Here is a 17,392-nt window from a genome sequence, read left to right on the forward strand (position 1 = left end):
TTTTTTTTTTCCAAGTTTGAAGTCCTTTTATTTCTTTAAATTGAGGTATGATTAACATATAATATTATTATTAGTTTCATGTGTATGTATTGTGAAATGATCACCACCATAAGTCTAGTTAACATCTGTCACCATTCACAGTAAGAAAAAGTATTTTTTTTCTTGTGATGAGGACTTTTAAGATCTATTTTCTTAGCAACTTTCAAATATGCAATACACAATTATTAACTATAGTCACCATGCTGTACATTACATCCCTATGACTTGTTTATTTTATATTTGGAAGTTTGTACAGAGTTTCTAAAGAGTTCTTTATATATTCTGCATATTAGAGCCTTATCAGCAATAATGATTTACAAGTATTTTCTCCCATTCAGTGGGTTATCTTTTCACTTTCTTGATAGTGCCCTATGATTCCACGTATATTTTTAAGGTTAATTATTTGTTGATTTAAATAACCTTTACACCTTGATTAAAAGTATTACTTTATGGAGTTCGGTTGACTCCTTGCTATGAAATAGTGATTTTTGAATTCTGATGTACTTGTGAATATTATCTGTGCTTTCCTTTGCTGGTAGCTGTTAAGTAAGAAACTACCTCAAACAGATACTTTGCCCAGAAATAAACAGAAAAAGAGTCTTGATGAATTTTCTGTTTTTCTCCTCTGCAACAGAATACATTAGTAAATACTTTGAAATGTACTTTATTCCAAAACATAAAATAGTTTTCTGTTAGTGATATTCCATTATACTGAATATTGCCTGTCTTTCTGATGTACTGGTTTTTGTTTAGTTTTGTTTCGCTTTTGTTTTTTGTTTGGTTTTTAATGTAACGACTAAGCAACCTGTGCTTCTTTCCCCTCTGGGATTGAGGGAGTGATGGCGATACTTCTGGCCAAGGTGCATGTAGCAACTGTCATGGCAGATGTGACAATTGAGGCTACATCTCACCTTTGTTTTAATGCAGTCTTAAGACAAATTTTTTTTGGTGGAGGAAGAAAGTGAAGTCATGAAGAAAGTGAGAAGTAGATAGATGAAGCAAAAACAGTTTAAAAAAATCAACCCAATTTGAATCATACACTAATTTATGATTTTCTATTGATTTTATCTGTCATAGCTGATGATATATTTAACTCTATTCATGTTCTTTATCTTTTTTCTTTTTAAGCTTATAGTAGCTGTTGAACAAGAAGAAATTCCCAGACTTAAGGCCCTGTATGAGAGAGGCCTGCAGAATGGTGTCCAGGACCTGAGGCTGATCCAGCAAGAGGACATAAAAAAGAAGGAGCCATATTGTAGGGTAAGTGATTCACTAACCCCACACACAGGCTCACAGGGATAGGGCTCAGTCCTGTGACATGGAGGCTGAGGGTGAGTTTATAGGAAGCAGGAATCATAGAGACAGTTAAATAATCCTGTTACAGAAGCATTAAGGTGCCAGACACAAGAGGGCATTGCCACAAACTCTGGACACCTGATTTCTTCTTTTCCTACAAGAAACTACCAGGTCCTGAAGAACATAGGCAAAAGCAAGAGGAGGTCTGAGACTCTATGGCATGTTTGGAAACCACTGAGTGGTGAGATGTGGTTGGATCATAGGGTGTGTAGTAAGAGATAATAGATGAGACTGGGAAGGCAGAATTAGCCCACATAAAGGGCTTGATATCATATCCATGCTGATAACTTTGAAGTTTATCCAGTAGGCATAGGTAGCCACTAAAAATTTTTGAGGAGGGTGGCTACAATATTGGATCTGTTTCAGGAGGGTAGGTTATAGAGTTTCTGGCTTAAAACATGCTGCGGGGAAAACCAGATCTTCTTTCTTGTATTTGTGATAGAAACACGAATAATAATATAATAGTTACTCTGCATATCAACTTCCCTTGATAGCCTTTTAGAGGCTATCCGTCCAACTCTCATTCCACTGACTGTTCCAATGAATTGCTGTATCTCCTGTTCCCCATTCCCCAGTGTTTTAATGACATATTCCAATAGCTGGACTGTGGGTACCTGTCTTAGCGAGTGTGACCTTGAACTCACTGTCAGGCAGTGCTTATCAAAAGCTTGCTTTAGAGAAACACTATTTAAGGGAGACAGCCTGGGTGATATGTAGACCATTCATCCTTGTACATCTCTCCAGACCATCAGATTGTAGTACACCTACACTGTAGTGTTTTTCTCTCCCCATCCTACTTCTTGACCCCAGATTACTCTCCTTGAGTTGTGTTTTGGTTTTATGGCATCAGCCTATGGAGAAAGTCATTGTGTCACTGACTGAGGCCTCTACTATAAGGAGGTGGTTGAGGACATAAGTTCACTGTCAAACAACATCTCTCTGAGAACACTCAGGAGAAATTTCAGACTCCAGTTCTAAGAATAATTTTGTTTTTCCTGAGCACAATTGGCTTGTTTTTATCGATGGACACTGAATTCTTTAACTGTATTGTCCTGTTTGCCTTGGCTCTAAGCAGAAACACATTTGTGCCCTACTCTTGCCAAATATCTAGAGCATTAAGCCTACATTTTTATTTTCATGTACTAAATTTGCTCTTTGTTTCATCTTATCTTTCCACCTTTGTTTTCTATATGCTCTGATTTTTTGGAACTTTTTATTGAATCACAGCATACATCCAAAATCATAAATGTATACAGCTTGATGAATTTTCGTTAAGTGTGATCATCCAGATCAACAAACAGAACATTACCAGCTTCTCAGAATTCCCCTCATGCCCCCTCCTAGACACTACCTTTCCCTTAAGGATGACCACTGTTCTTTTACATCATAGATTTTTGAATTTTGTGTAAGTAGAATCATATAGTGTGTGCTCGTTTGTGTCTGGACTTCTTTTATTCAGTATTGTTTATAAAATTCATCCATATTATTGCATGTAGTTATAATTTGTTGTCATTGCTGTATAATAATCCTTTGTATGAATATAGCATGGTTCTTTATACTGTTGTTGGGCGTTTTGGGTAGTTTCCAATTTGGAGCTCTTGCAAATAGTGCTACTAAGAACATTCTAGCACATCTATTTTGGTGAACACACGTACACACTTTCGTTGGGGATATACCTCGGAGGGAAATTATGGTCATAATTTATATATATGTCTGGCTGTGGCAGGTACTGCCAAAGAGTTTTCCATAGCATTTGTCCCAAGTAATACTCTTATCAGCAGTGTATGAGAGTTACAGTTGCTCCTTATCTTCACCAACACTTAATATTGTTTGTTGTTTTCATTTTAGCCATTCTGGTGGCTATGTAGTAGTATAATATTATAGTTTCCCTGTTGACCCATAAAATTGTACACCGTTTCATATGTTTACTGGCCATTTGGATATTTTCTTTTGTGAAGTAACTAAGTCCTTTGCCCATTTTTCTATTGGGTTGACTGTCCTTCTTAACAATTATTAATTCTTATTAATTTTATAAGTTCATTATATAGTCTGAATATGTGTCTATACATATATATACACAATAGATATCTTCTATGACTCTGTGGCTTGTGTTTTCACTCTTAATAGTGTCTTTAGATGAACAGAGGTTCTTAGTCTTAATGTAATCATTCAATCAATTTATGCATATATTTCTCTTTTATGCTTAGTGCTTTTTTGTACTCTGAGAAATCTTTGCCTATTTCAGCATCAGGAAGATATTCTCCTATGCTTTTTTTCTAAAAGCTATGTTGTTTTACCTTTCGCATTTAGATCTACGATCCATTTGGAATTGATTTTTGTTTATGGTATAAGATAGGGGTCAAGGTACACTTTTTTCCCCTCATATGTAGATGTCCAGTTAGCCCAGCACCATTTATCAAAAAGACCATTATTTCCCCACTGCACTGCAGTGTTACCTTTGTGATACCAGGTGACTATATATAGGTGGGCTCTATGTCTGGACTCTCTTCTCTTCTGTTGTCTCTTCTTGTACCACTACCATAATGTCTTAGTTACTATAGCTTTTCAATAGGTCTAGACATCCGGTTGAGTACGTCCTTCAATTTTGTTCTTCTTCAACATTGTATTGCCTATTCTTGGATCTTTGCATTTCCATATACATTTTAGAATTAATTTGCTAAAGTCCACAGGATAACCTGTTGTGATTTCGATTGAGATTGCCCTGAATATGTAGGTTGACATATTTGCAGACAGTTGACATATTTACAATATTGAATCTTCCAATCCATGAACATGGATCACTCCATTTATCTGAATCTTTAATTTATTGAAAAAAATGTATTACAGTTTTCAGTGTAGAGGTCTTACATGTCTCTTAGATTTATTTCTAGGTATTTGATTTTTTATACTCTCATAAATAGTATTGTTATTTAAAGTTTATTTTGTACTTATACATTACAGATATATGGAAATCAAATTGATTTTTGACCATGTATTCATCTTGGTTGTTGAATTCACTTATTGATTCTAATAGTTTGTCTATAAATTCTTTTTTTTTTTTTTTTTGGCCATACCATATGGCATGTGGGATCTTACTTCCCCAACCAGGGATCGAACACATGCCCCCTGCAGTGGAAGTGTGGAGTCTTAACCACTGGACCATCAGGGAAGTCCCAATTCTTTTGTATTTTCTATGTACAATCATGTCGTCTGCAAATAATAACTTATTTCTTCCTTTCCAACCCATATACTTGTCTGGCTCAATATTTAATGCTAGCATATATTGTTTTGTATGTGTTTCTTGTTTGTTTTTACAGGCTGCTTCAAATCCTTTCACAAAAAGACAAGATAGAAATAGATTTTTTTTCCCTTAAGTTATCTGTAGTTGTGCAGTTAAAGTTAGATCAAAATATTTGATTTTATTAATTAGTATAAAGTTCCCAAGAGACTAGGAATCCAAACAGTGTTAAATGAGTTCTTCCTGCAGAGAAAGTCATAGCATCTTCAACTCCAGAAAACCTCACCCTTCCCTCCCCTCAGACTCAGTCAGAATAATCAAAGTGTTTAACTTGTGGGAGTAGGTCTTCTTCTCCCTTTTCCTCTCCCCATGCATTTCTTATCTCTCTGAGATGGTGAATGAATGACTGGTTTTTTTTAAAAAAAGAAGACACCTTCACTGAATATCTAATTTTGGCTATTTCTTTCAGGCTTTGGGCAAATGCTACACGGTCTTAAGCCAGGATTGGCAAACTATGGCCTGTGGGCCAAATCCAGCCCACCACATGTTTTTAAAGACCTATAAGCTGTTTTAAATGGTTGAAAAAATTAAAAGAAGAATAATATTTTGTGACACATGAAACTTATATGAAACTCAAATTTCAGTGTCCACAAATAAATTTTTATTGGAGAACAATCATACTTATTCATTTATGTGTTGTCTATGGCTGCTTTTGTGCCAAACAGCCAACTCGAGTAATTGAAACAGAGATCCTAAGCCTCACATGGGCAAAAATATTTACTATCTGGCCCTTTACAGAAAAGATTACCAGCTCCTGATCTAACAGGAGGGAGCCACTGAAGGATTTAGGCAAGAAAATGATATGCAAACTGTGCTAATTTAGGAAGGTTAATCAAGTTCTGGTACATAGGATGGAATTGGACATGGGAGAGAGGGGAGCCTTGAGGTGGGAGGTCAAAGCTATTTATATTTATTATTGGAAGGCAGCTATGCTCACCATGATACCATCAACACCACTTATTTATAGTTATTTTTAGACTACCTGATTTCTTTCTGCTACTCTTGAATATCATAGGTTAGTAATTTCTAGACTTCAGGGAATTTTGACATATTATTCTTTATTTTATCTCACTATATTCTGTCTTTTTTTTTTTTTCTTCCATAAAGTAGGATCTGACATAAGGTGAGCAGCAGAATGTGGTGGCTGAGAAGCCAGACAGACATAAATTTAAATCTCATATCTGCCTATTTAACAGCTGTTTACCTTGAGTGGGTTAAAATTGTTCTAAACCTCAGACTCCTCATTTGTAAAATGCAGGTCGTTCTGAGAATTAAATACAGTGATATATGTGAGGCATCCAGCATATGTTAATCCTCAAGAAGTGGTAGATGTTATTTTGGGCTTATTTAAGCAGTAATTCTAGTGAATTCAAATTGGTTTTGTTTGAGATACTTGGGGACTTTTCATGAAATCTGTTAAGATAACTTAGTTATGTTTGTTCTTTTCCTCCTGCTTTACATTTTCCCCCTTTCCTGATGCTTTGCTTGTAACTCAATATTTTATTCTGTTTATTTCCTTTAAGCCATATCAATTCCTCTGCAGAGTAAAATAGGCTATTTAAAAACATTGTAGAGAGGTCCTAGGATGTCTTCAAACCAGGCTTGTGAATAACTCATATAAGAGCTTGTTTTAGTCAGTTGGGGCTGCTGCAACAAAGTACCATGAACCAGTTAGCTTATAAATGTCAGATATTTATTTCTCACAGTTCTAGAGGCTGGAAGTCTGAGATCAAGGCTCTGGAAGATTTGATGTCCGGTGAGGACCCACTTCCTGGTTCATAGACCATCTTCTTGCTGTGTTCTCACATGGCATAAGGGGTAAGGGAACTCTCTGGAGTTTCTTTTATAAAGGCACTAATCCCATTCATGAAGCCTCAATCCTCATGACCTTATCACTTCCGAAAGGCCCCACCTCCAAATACCATCACATGGGTCATTAGGTTTCAACATATGAATTTTGGAGGCACACAGACATTCAGTGTATAGCAGAATTGGTTATTTAGACTGATGCCATACTTAAGGGGGAAATACACTAGTATTAAAGAGATTAGGAGATTGGTTCAAGATGGCAGAGTAGAAGGACATGCTCTCACTCCCTCTTGTGAGAGCACTGGAGTCACAACTAACTGCTGAAAAATCATCGACAGGAAGACACTGGAACTCATCAAAAAAGATGCCCCACATCCAAAGACAAAGGAGAAGCCACAATGAGATGGTAGGAGGGGCGCAATCACAATAAAATCAAATCCCATAACTGCTGGGTGGGTGACTCACAAACTGGAGAACACTTATACCACAGAAGTCCACCCACTGGAGTGAAGGTTCTGAGCCCCATGTCAGGCTTCCCTGGGGGTCCGGCAACGGGAGGAGGAATTCCTAGAGAATCAGAATTTGAAGGCCAGCGAGGTTTGATTGCAGGACTTTGACAGGACTGGGGGAAACAGAGACTCCACTCTCAGAGGGCACACACAAAGTAGTGTGCACATCGGGACCCAGGGGAAGGAGCAGTGACTCCATAGGAGACTGAACCAGACCTACCTGCTAGTGTTGGAGTGTCTCCTGCAGAGGTGGGGGGTGGCTGTGTCTCACCGTGAGGACAAGGACACTGGAAGCAGAAGTTTTGGGAAGTACTCCTTGACGTGAGCCCTCCCAGAGTCTGCCATTAGCCCTACAAAAGAGCCCTGGTAGGCTCCAGTGTTGGGTCACCTCAGGCCAAACAACCAACAGGGAGGGGACCCAGCCCCACCCATTAGCAGACAAGCAGATTAAAGTTTTACTGAGCTCTGCCCACCAGAGCAACAGCCAGCTCTACCCACCACCAGTCCTTCCCATCAGGAAACTTTCACAAGCCTCTTAGATAGCCTCATCCACCAGAGGGCAGACAGCAGAAGCAAGAAGAACTACAATCCTGCAGCCTGTGGAACAAAAACCACATTCACAGAAAGGTAGACAAGATGAAAAGGCAGAGGGCTATGTACCAGATGAAGGAACAAGATAAAACCCCAGAAAAACTACTGAATGAAGTGGAGATAGGCAACCTTCCAGAAAAAGAATTCAGAATAATGATAGTGAAGATGATCTAGGACCTCGGAAAAAGAATGGAGGCAAAGATCAAGAAGATGCAAGAAATGTTTAACGAAGACCTAAAAGAATTAAAGAACAAACAAACAGAGATGAACAATACAATAACTGAAATGAAAAATACACTAGAAGGAATCAGTAACAGAATAACTGAGGCAGAAGAACGGATAAGTGACCTGGAAGACAGAATGGTGGAATTCACTGCTGCAGAACAGAATAAAGAAAAAAGAATGAAAAGAAATGAAGACAACCTATGAGACCTCTGGGACAACATTAAATGCACCAACATTTGCATTATAGGGGTCCCAAAAGAAGAAGAGAGAGAGAAAGGACCTGAGAAAATATTTGAAGAGATTATAGTTGAAAACTTCCCTAACATGGGAAAGGAAATAGCCACCCAAGTCCAGGAATCACAGAGAGTGCCATACAGGATAAACCTAAGGAGAAACATGCCAAGACACATAGTAATCAAATTGGCAAAAAAACTGGCAAAAATTAAAGACAAAGAAAAATTATTGACAGCAGCAAGGGAAAAATGACAAATAACATACAAGGGAACTCCCATAAGGTTAACAGCTGATTTCTCAGCATAAACTCTACAAGCCAGAAGGGAGTGGCATGACATATTTAAAGTGATAAAAGGGGAGAGCCTACAACCAAGATTGCTCTACCTGACAAGGATCTCATTCAGATTCAATGGAGAAATCAAAGGCTTTACAGACAAGCAAAAGCTAAGAGAATTCAGCACCACCAAACCAGCTCTACAACAAATGCTAAAGAAATTTCTCTAAGTGGGAAACACAAGAGAAGAAAAGGACCTACAAAAACAAACCCCCCAAAATTAAGAAAATGATAATAGGAACATTCATATTGATAATTACCTTAAATGTGAATGGATTAAATGCTCCAACCAAAAGACACAGGCTTGCTGAATGGATATAAAAACAAGACCTATATATATATATGCTGTGTACAAGAGACCCACTTCAGACCTAGGGGCACATACAGACTGAAGTGAGGGAATGGAAAAACATATTCCATGCAAATGGAAATCAAAAGAAAGCTGGAGTAGCAATACTCGTATCAGACAAAATAGACTTTAAAATAAAGAATGTTACAAGAGACAAGGAAGGATACTACGTAATGATCAAGGGATCAATCCAAGAAAAAGATATAGCAATTATAAATATATATGCACCCAACTAAGGAGCACCTCAATAGATAAGGCAACTGCTAACAGCTATAAAAGAGGAAATCGACAGTAACACAATAATAGTGGAGGACTTTAACACCTCACTTACACCAATGGACAGATCATCCAAACAGAAAATTAATAAGGAAACACAACCTTTAAATGACACAATAGACCAGGTAGATTTAATTGATATTTATAGGACATTCCATCCAAAAAACAGCAGATTACACTTTCTTCTCAACTGCACATGGAACATTCCCCAGGATAGATCACATCCTGGGTCACAAATCAAGCCTGAGTAAATTTTAAAAAATTGAAGTCATATCAAGCATCTTTTCTGACCACAATGCTATGAGATTAGAAATCAATTACAGGGAAAAAGATGTAAAAAACACAGACACATGGAGGCTAAACAGTACATTACTAAATAACCAAGAGATCACTAAAGAAATCAAAGAGGAACTCAAAAAATACCTAGACACAAATGACAATGAAAACATGACAATCCAAAACCTATGGGATGCAGCAAAAGCAGTTCTAAGAGGGAAGTTTATAGCAATACAAGCCTACCTCAAGAAACAAGAAAAATCTCAAATAAACAATCTAATGTTACACCTAAAGGAACTAGAGGAAGAAGAACAAACAAAACCCAAAGTCAGCAGAAGGAAAGAAATCATAAAGATCAGAGCAGAAATAAATGAAAAAGAAACAAAGAAAACAATAGCAAAGATCAATAAAACTAAAAGCTGGTTCTTTGAGAAGATTAACAAAATTGATAAACCATTAGCCAGACTCATCAAGAAAAAGAGGGAGAGGACTCAAATCAATAAAATTAGAAATGAAAAAGGAGAAGTTACAACAGACACTGCAGAAATACAAAGCATCCTAAGAGACTACTACAAGCAACTCTATGCCGATAAGATGGACAACATGGAAGAAATGGACAAATTCTTAGAAAGGTATAACTTCCAAGACTGAACCAGGAAGAAAGACACTGTTAAAAGAAATTAAAGATGATACAAACAGATAGAGAGCTATACCATGCTCTTTTGTTGGAAGATTCAATATTGTGAAAATAACTATACTACCCAAAGCAATCTACAGATTCAGTGCAATCCCTATCAAATTACCAATGGCATTTTTTACAGAGCTAGAACAAAAAATCTTAAAATTTGTATGGAGACACAAAAGACCCTGAATAGCCAAAGTGGTCTTGAGGGAAAAAAATGGAGCTGGAGGAATTAGACTCCCTGACTTCAGACTATACTACAAAGCTACAGTAATGAAGACAATATGGTACTGGCACAAAAACAGAAATATAGATCAATGGAACAGGATAGAAAGCCCAGATATAAACCCACACACCTATGGTCAACTAATCTATGACAAAGGAGGCAAGGATATACAGTGCAGTAAAGACAGTCTCTTCAATAAGTGGTGCTGGGAAAACTGGACAGCTATGTGTAAAAGAATGAAATTAGAACACTCCCTAACACCATATACAAAAATAAACTCAAAATAGATTAGAGACCTAAATGTAAGGCCAGACACTGTAAAACTCTTAGAGGAAAACATATGAAGAACATTCTTTCACATAAATCATAGCAAGATCTTTTTTGATCCACCTCCTAGAGTAAGGGAAATAAAAAACAAAAATAAACAAATGGGACCTAGTGAAACTTAAAAGCTCTTGCAAAGCAAAGAAAACTACAAACAAGATGAAAAGACAACCCTCAGAAAGTGAGAAAATATTTGCAAACAAAACAACAGACAAAGGATTAATCTCCAAAATATACAAACAGCTCATGCAGCTCAATATTAAAAAAATAAAAACCCAATCCAGAAATGGGCAGAAGACCTAAATAGATGTTTCTCCAAAGAAGACATACAGATGGCCAAGGAGCACATGAAAAGCTGCTCAGCATCACTAATTATTAGAGAAATGCAAATCAAAACTACAATGAGGTATCACCTCACACCTGTTAGAATGGGCATCATCAGAAAATCTACAAACAACAAATGCTGGAGAGGGTGTGGAGAAAAGGGAACCCTCTTGCACTGTTGGTGGGAATGTAAATTGATACAGCCACTATGGAGGTTCCTTAAAAAACTAAAAGTAGAATTACCATATGATCCAGCAATCCCACTACTGGGCATATACCCAGAGAAAATCGTAATTCAAAAAGACACATGCACCCCAGTGTTCATTGCAGCACTATTTACAATAGCCAGGTCATGGAAGCAACCTAAATGCCCATCAACAGATGAATGGATGAAGAAGGTGTGGTACATATATACAATGGAATATTACTCAGCCATAAAAAGGAACGAAATTTGGTCATTTGTTGAGACGTGGATGGATCTAGAGACTGAGTAATACAGAGTAAAGTAAGTCAGAAAGAGAAAAACAAATATCGTATATTAACACATATATGTGGAACCTAGAACAGTGGTACAGATGAACCAGTTTGCAGGGCAGAAGTTGAGACGCAGATGTAGAGAACAAACGTATGGACACCAAGGGGGGAAAGCTGCGGGGTGGTGGGGATGGTGGTGTGATGAATTGGGCGATTGGGATTGACATGTATACACTGATGTGGATAAAACTGATCACTAATAAGAACCTGCTGTATAAAAAAAAAATTAAATTCAAAAAAAAAAAGACACATGAACCCCAGTGTCCATTGCAGCACTGTTTACAATAGCCAAGACATGGAAGCAACCTAAATGCCCATCAACAGATGAATGGATAAAGAAGATGTGGTACATATATACAATGGAATATTACTCAGCCATAAAAAGAAACGAAATTGGGTCATTTGTAGAGATGTGGATGAATCCAGAGACTCATACAGAGTGAAGTAAGTCAGAAAGTGAGAAACAAATATCGTATATTAATGCATGTATGTGGAACCTAGAAAAACGGTACAGATGAACCGGTTTGCAGGGCAGAAATTGAGACACAGATGTAGAGAACAAACGTATGGACACCCAGGGGGGAAAGTGGTGGCGGGGCTAGTGGTGTGATGAATTGGGAGATTGGGATTGACATGTGTACACTAATACGTATAAAATGGATAACTAATAAGAACCTGCTGTATAAAAAAAAAAAGAGATTAGGAGTCTGTACATGTGGGGGGCAGGAAATATATGGGAAATCTCTGTACCTTCTGCTCAATTTTTCTGTGAACCTAAAACTGCTCTAAAAAATCAAGTCTACTAAAACAAAAATGAAGCATTTAAACTCACATCTAAACAGTGCTTTACAAAAATTACTGAGCGCTTCCTGAATATAAAACAGCTAAACCTGTTGCTGTTTTGTAGCTTTATGTGATTTTGATGGGATTTGGTTGTGAAATTAAGATGTGAGAATCTCGCTGATCTGTATCAAGTATTACCTTGCCATTTGAGAATAAAACAATTTATAACCTCCCCCAGGAAGGCATGCTAATTTTTAACATGTGTTTCTCTTTTTATGTACTAACGAAAAGCTCTTTCACACTTCAAGGTTGGTGTAAAAAAATAAATAAATAAAAGCACATATGAGCCCCTGACCCCACTGTGGATTTAGTCAAGATGTAAAAACAATATTGATTGTGGAGTTTGGAAAACAGGATTATTGGTTTCGTGGCAGTACTGAAATCTGGAGTATATGGAAGATTCCAGCTAATCAACTGGAACAACAATCGTCTGTCATGTATCCTTGTCAGCACTTTAAAGATAGAAAAAAAATAGAAACATGGACCCATGGTTCTTTATATCATGCCTAACTGTTAAAAAAGAAACAAAAAACAGAACAACTCTTCATAAGTCATAAAGGTTCAGGATGAATCTGGATATTGTTCTGTGTACCTGACCGTGTGATCCTCACGTGTCTTGGAATGAGGTGGATGAAGTATGTGTGTATAGATAATCAAATTATGTATGCATATTTTTGTGTCTTATAAGTGAAGAAACTGGTTAAGGTAATTCTCCAAGGTCGTACAACTTAAAGAGTCCCCTCCTCCCAGATCTGACTCAGAACTGGTATGTTTCTGTTCAGTTTAACTGACATTTTCTTCTTTACTATGTGCCGAACACTATGTTGGGCACTGCAGATATGAAAGTGAGTAAGACAGAGTTGTCATCCTGAAGGAAGTTGTAGTATAGCAGAAAATACAATTTTAATACAGTGATAAGTTTTCTGATAGAACTGATACTCTGTCTTTTGCCAAGGTAAGGGAGAGCTTTTAGCTTACTCTGAAAGTCTAGGAAAATCTTCTCAGAAGTGAACCCCTCACTTGAAACATGAATAAATAGTGTAACTCATAAAAGAGGTATATCCTACTTTTCTCTGAGTACTCTGCAGTAGTGATCTGCTTTATAGAATGCCACATTATATTTATCAATGTCTAGGTGTATTGATATTTAGGGGTGGCAATACATAGTAGAAAATATACTCTGGTTATTTCATAGAAGTGTCTTGAGTAAATTCCTTCCTTTTCCCCCAACTTCACCACTACCAAGAATGGGTGGCGAAATTTCCATGGTATAGGGTCACATCTGTTTCTTCCAGGCCCTCCAGAAAGAAACAGTTTGTCAGGGGAACTCGGAAAGGGCTTCTTGGACCAGATCTCTTTAAGAAGAAAATTAAGTGCCCCTAGGGGAAGTATCTTGGAAAATTTTAAACTGCCTCTGTAAACTTTGAAGGATAGCTCTTGACAGTGCTTGCTGTGGGTAAATCCTGACTGCCTCCTCTGACCTTAGCTGTGGTGATCCGCCTGCCTTTTCTTTAGCACTATTGGTCAGGCACACGTTCCTCTGTTCCTCTAGCCTCCTGACTGACTTCCAGCTCCCAACTTTCCCTGACCTGCTTGCCTGGTTCTTTTCCAGACACCTGACCTGCCGTAACCTCAGATTCATCCTCTGACCTGCTAACCTGGACAGTGCACGCCCAGCCTGCCGGCTGACAGACACAGTCAGCCTGTCCCCCAACCCTGCCCTGGGCCAGAGTGTCTGACTGCTGGGCAGCAGTGACTCGCTCCACCTTCCCCCCACTACACATATAGGCGGGGCACACCAACATCTCATGAGGATGGTCACAGCCAAGGCTAGAAAGGGAAGGAAGAAGGAAAACCTGTTAGGGAAGGTCTGGGGCGGGGGAGGAATCTAGTAAGTTTAAAGACAGCCCTCAAAAGTTCAGTCAGTCAGTAAATAGTTGAGTGCTTCTGTGTGTCAGGCATGTGCTGGGTTATAAGAGTATAAGATGAATAAGGAGGATATTTGGGATTATAAAAAACTATTGATATGAAACACTTTTACAGCATGTTTTTATCACCCTGTTATCATACTTGTCACATAGTTTTTATGCTACGTAAGGAAGTTTTTTGTAACTAAACTCTTATTTTTTGTGGCTAAACTCTTAGTATTATCCTAAGTTAGCTTCCAAGGTTATTGTACCCCAAATACCATTTGTAGTTTAAAGTTGAATTATACTTATTTGACCTGCGAATTTAGGGATTTCAGGCAATGTAAGTTCTAATGTAAAATCTTACATGTGATTGTATTGAAACAGAAGGAATGATTTCCTGTTCTTGGCAAATGCTGTCATATTCTGGAAGCAAGACTGTCAGGAAAATGATGAAGTTTGCCAAATGTTATGTTCAGTTTGTGAAAAGAGACTGTGAGGCATTTTGTGAGCCTTCACCTTTAGTGTCATCTGGCCATTTGGAAGCATTGGTCAGGGATGGGTGGCAAAGTCAAAAACTTTTAAAGGCCAAGCAGGTAAATGCACTGGGGTAGGGGTGGAGCAGTGAATACAGATGAGATATTTAAAATAATATTATCAGATATCATTGTAAAACTGCAACAACAGTGCAGTCCTGGCCAAACAGGAGGATAGAGCATTTACCTGTCGTGCTCAACTTCTGGGTGCCATTTATCCTGGGAACCAGGCTACGCTCTTAGGGGCAATTGATTGGGAGAACTGATATACTCTTATATACAATAAGGCAACAGAAAATGGTGCCATTTCCAAGGATTCACCAAAATGTAGTCAATACTTTGTGAAATGCTACTTGTTTCCTTTTCTTCAGAATTAGAAAAGCCAATGCACATTCAATACTTATTCCAAAAAATTAAATAGGTATGGTTGTAGATCATTCATTTATAGAGTTTAAACATGTTTTGAGTGACAACACACACACACACCCCAACATAGCAACAAAAGACCCAGGCTATTAATTTCTCATATTACCTGAAGAGAAAGTTTGAATTGACCACATAAAATCTCCATTCAGTAGTTGTAGTCTTGAAGATAGATTCTGCAGCAAATCAAATCAACACTCGGCAAACACTGTGAACAACTCTGAGCTCTCACTGAGTGTGCATGACATCTAATATACTACTGGGAAAAATCTCTACAGTTTGTTTAAAATATAATTGGTGATACACTATTTGATTCACAATCAGATATGAATCAGAATCAGATAGGGTAAGGTATAAATAAAACAGAAAAACTCCTTGTAGCAGCTGGAAGAGCCTGGAAAAATTAACTCCCCTAAGGAGGAGAATTATTTCCTGATTATAGAGGTTTTCTTATTTAGCTAGTATTATTTCTTTTATCTGTTAGACAAATTATATATGTATTCAATTTCAAATTTAGGCATTGAATTGAGCACTTTTATTTTTCTTTAAGACTATCAGATGTTTGCCAGGAAAGGCTAATTGTGTGTTATCCATCAATATAAACAATAAAAAAATTCAGCCAAAAATCAAATTTATCGCACAACCTATGCTCAGTGGTTTTTAATTGTATTGTCTTGCTTTTTTCACAATTCTGTGCCAGGGTCTAATGGCTATTGATTGTCCTCATACTGGCATTGTGGACTATCAGCAGGTGGCTTTGTCATTTGCCCAGGATTTCCAAGAAGCAGGTGGCTCTGTTTTGACCAATTTTGAAGTAGAAGATATTAAAATGGCTAAAGAAAGTCCTTCAAGAAGTAAAGATGGTAAGCAATCCTTGTCTTTTCTTTTGAATACTGAATTGACTTCTGAACAAACTTGGGACTGTTTTTGGCTAGGGTAGTGCTGGCAAGAGGGCCACCAGAAGCTAGGCTACAGTAAGGGCCCAGAGCTGGAGGCAGGTACAGAAGGGGTGAGGGTGAGACCGGATATGGGAGAACTGGGACTTCTAGTGAGTCTTGTGCTGATAGAACTAGGCATTGATGGGACACTTCTGACTAGTGCTAAATCCCGAACTGCCAAGGCTGTTTATGGAAAGTTAGCCTGCAAACACTTCCCTATCCAGGTTAGTCAGAATCCCCTGGGAGTGCTTGTTAAAAATGCAGATTTTAGCATCACCCAGTCTTACTGAATCAGACTGTCTGGGGATAGGACATGACTCAGCCATTCTGAATTCCCCCTCCACTCCGCGCCCCCCCCCCCCAGTTCCTTCATTGTAGCCTGTACTTAGAGTTTGTTTTGTTTTGCTTTGGGGACAATTTTTTTTTTTAAACCAAATGAATTAGTTTTTAAGCCTTAAATTCATTGTTGGGATATTTGAAGGAGAAAAAAAGTAGTGTTCAGTTCATTCTTTCTTGACAGGTTTTTAAGGAGATCTGGGCTATCAGAGTCATTCTCCCAGTGTCCTTTTAAATTCTAAGATGATGAGCAAAATTGTTAAATAATTGAGATTGTTAGACAGGTAGCATAATCAATCAAATCTATGATATAAGTAAGTAGATCATATTTTTTTTACCTGCTGTACATATGCTTTATAGGTCTTTGAGATCACATGTATCTGATTGGGAACTAATTTTATAAATAGTTTATCATTGGAAATTCTGTGTTGTGATAACTCTTGCTTCTCTATACAACTTAGAATCCGCAAGGATTCAGATAACCAAGACTTGAACAAGTGTCATAGCATTAGTTCTGTGAGAAAATGCATACTGATTTATGATGATCCGTTTTATAGCCTGTTTTCTAGGATTGCAGTTCACAGAAAAGCTGGGACTGTCTATTTTGGAGCTGGGGTGGGGAATGGTTTATAAGTATAGATTAAATGAATTAAAATAAAATATGCTAAAAACATGCCAGAGTTTTGTATATTGTCAAATATGAACTAGTTTAATCTTGTTACTTGGTAAAAAACTTTAGAATGAAAAGTAGGAGGCAATAATGGTTATGACAGAGACAATCCTTTAAATGATTACTAGAATAATGTTTACTTAATGTAGGCTTTCTTTTGCTAAAAATAAATCTTTCACTAATTTTTTTTCAGGGATGAAATACCCAGTTGTTATAAGGAATACAAAGGTAAAGATTCTTAAGCAAAACTACTTTAATCTACTTTATCTACGGTCATCTCCTTTCTTAAAAAGCTGAATTAACCACAGTGCTGTATTTTATGTCATTGAATGAAATTTGTCTAATGTAAAAGT

General features: G+C 37.5%; 1 protein-coding gene across 5 annotated transcripts in view; it reads left to right on the forward strand.

Annotated features, from left to right (window-relative positions):
• Positions 1 to 17,392, forward strand: part of L2HGDH (L-2-hydroxyglutarate dehydrogenase) — a 51,335-nt gene that overhangs the window by 11,612 nt on the left and 22,331 nt on the right. For 3 of the 5 annotated variants that reach the window (XM_060004587.1, XM_060004586.1, XM_060004589.1), the window contains exons 4-6: positions 1,168 to 1,299; positions 15,796 to 15,958; positions 17,233 to 17,267. In XM_060004587.1, coding sequence (XP_059860570.1) covers positions 1,168 to 1,299; positions 15,796 to 15,958; positions 17,233 to 17,267 — 330 coding nt within the window. Of the gene's footprint in view, positions 1 to 1,167; positions 1,300 to 6,414; positions 6,512 to 15,795; positions 15,959 to 17,232; positions 17,268 to 17,392 lie in introns of those variants that run through there. The other 2 variants (XM_060004588.1, XM_069540444.1) reach the window with 2 other exon arrangements.

Source organism: Delphinus delphis, chromosome 2 (genome assembly GCF_949987515.2).
Source record: "Delphinus delphis chromosome 2, mDelDel1.2, whole genome shotgun sequence".
NCBI classification, from domain to species: domain Eukaryota; kingdom Metazoa; phylum Chordata; class Mammalia; order Artiodactyla; family Delphinidae; genus Delphinus; species Delphinus delphis.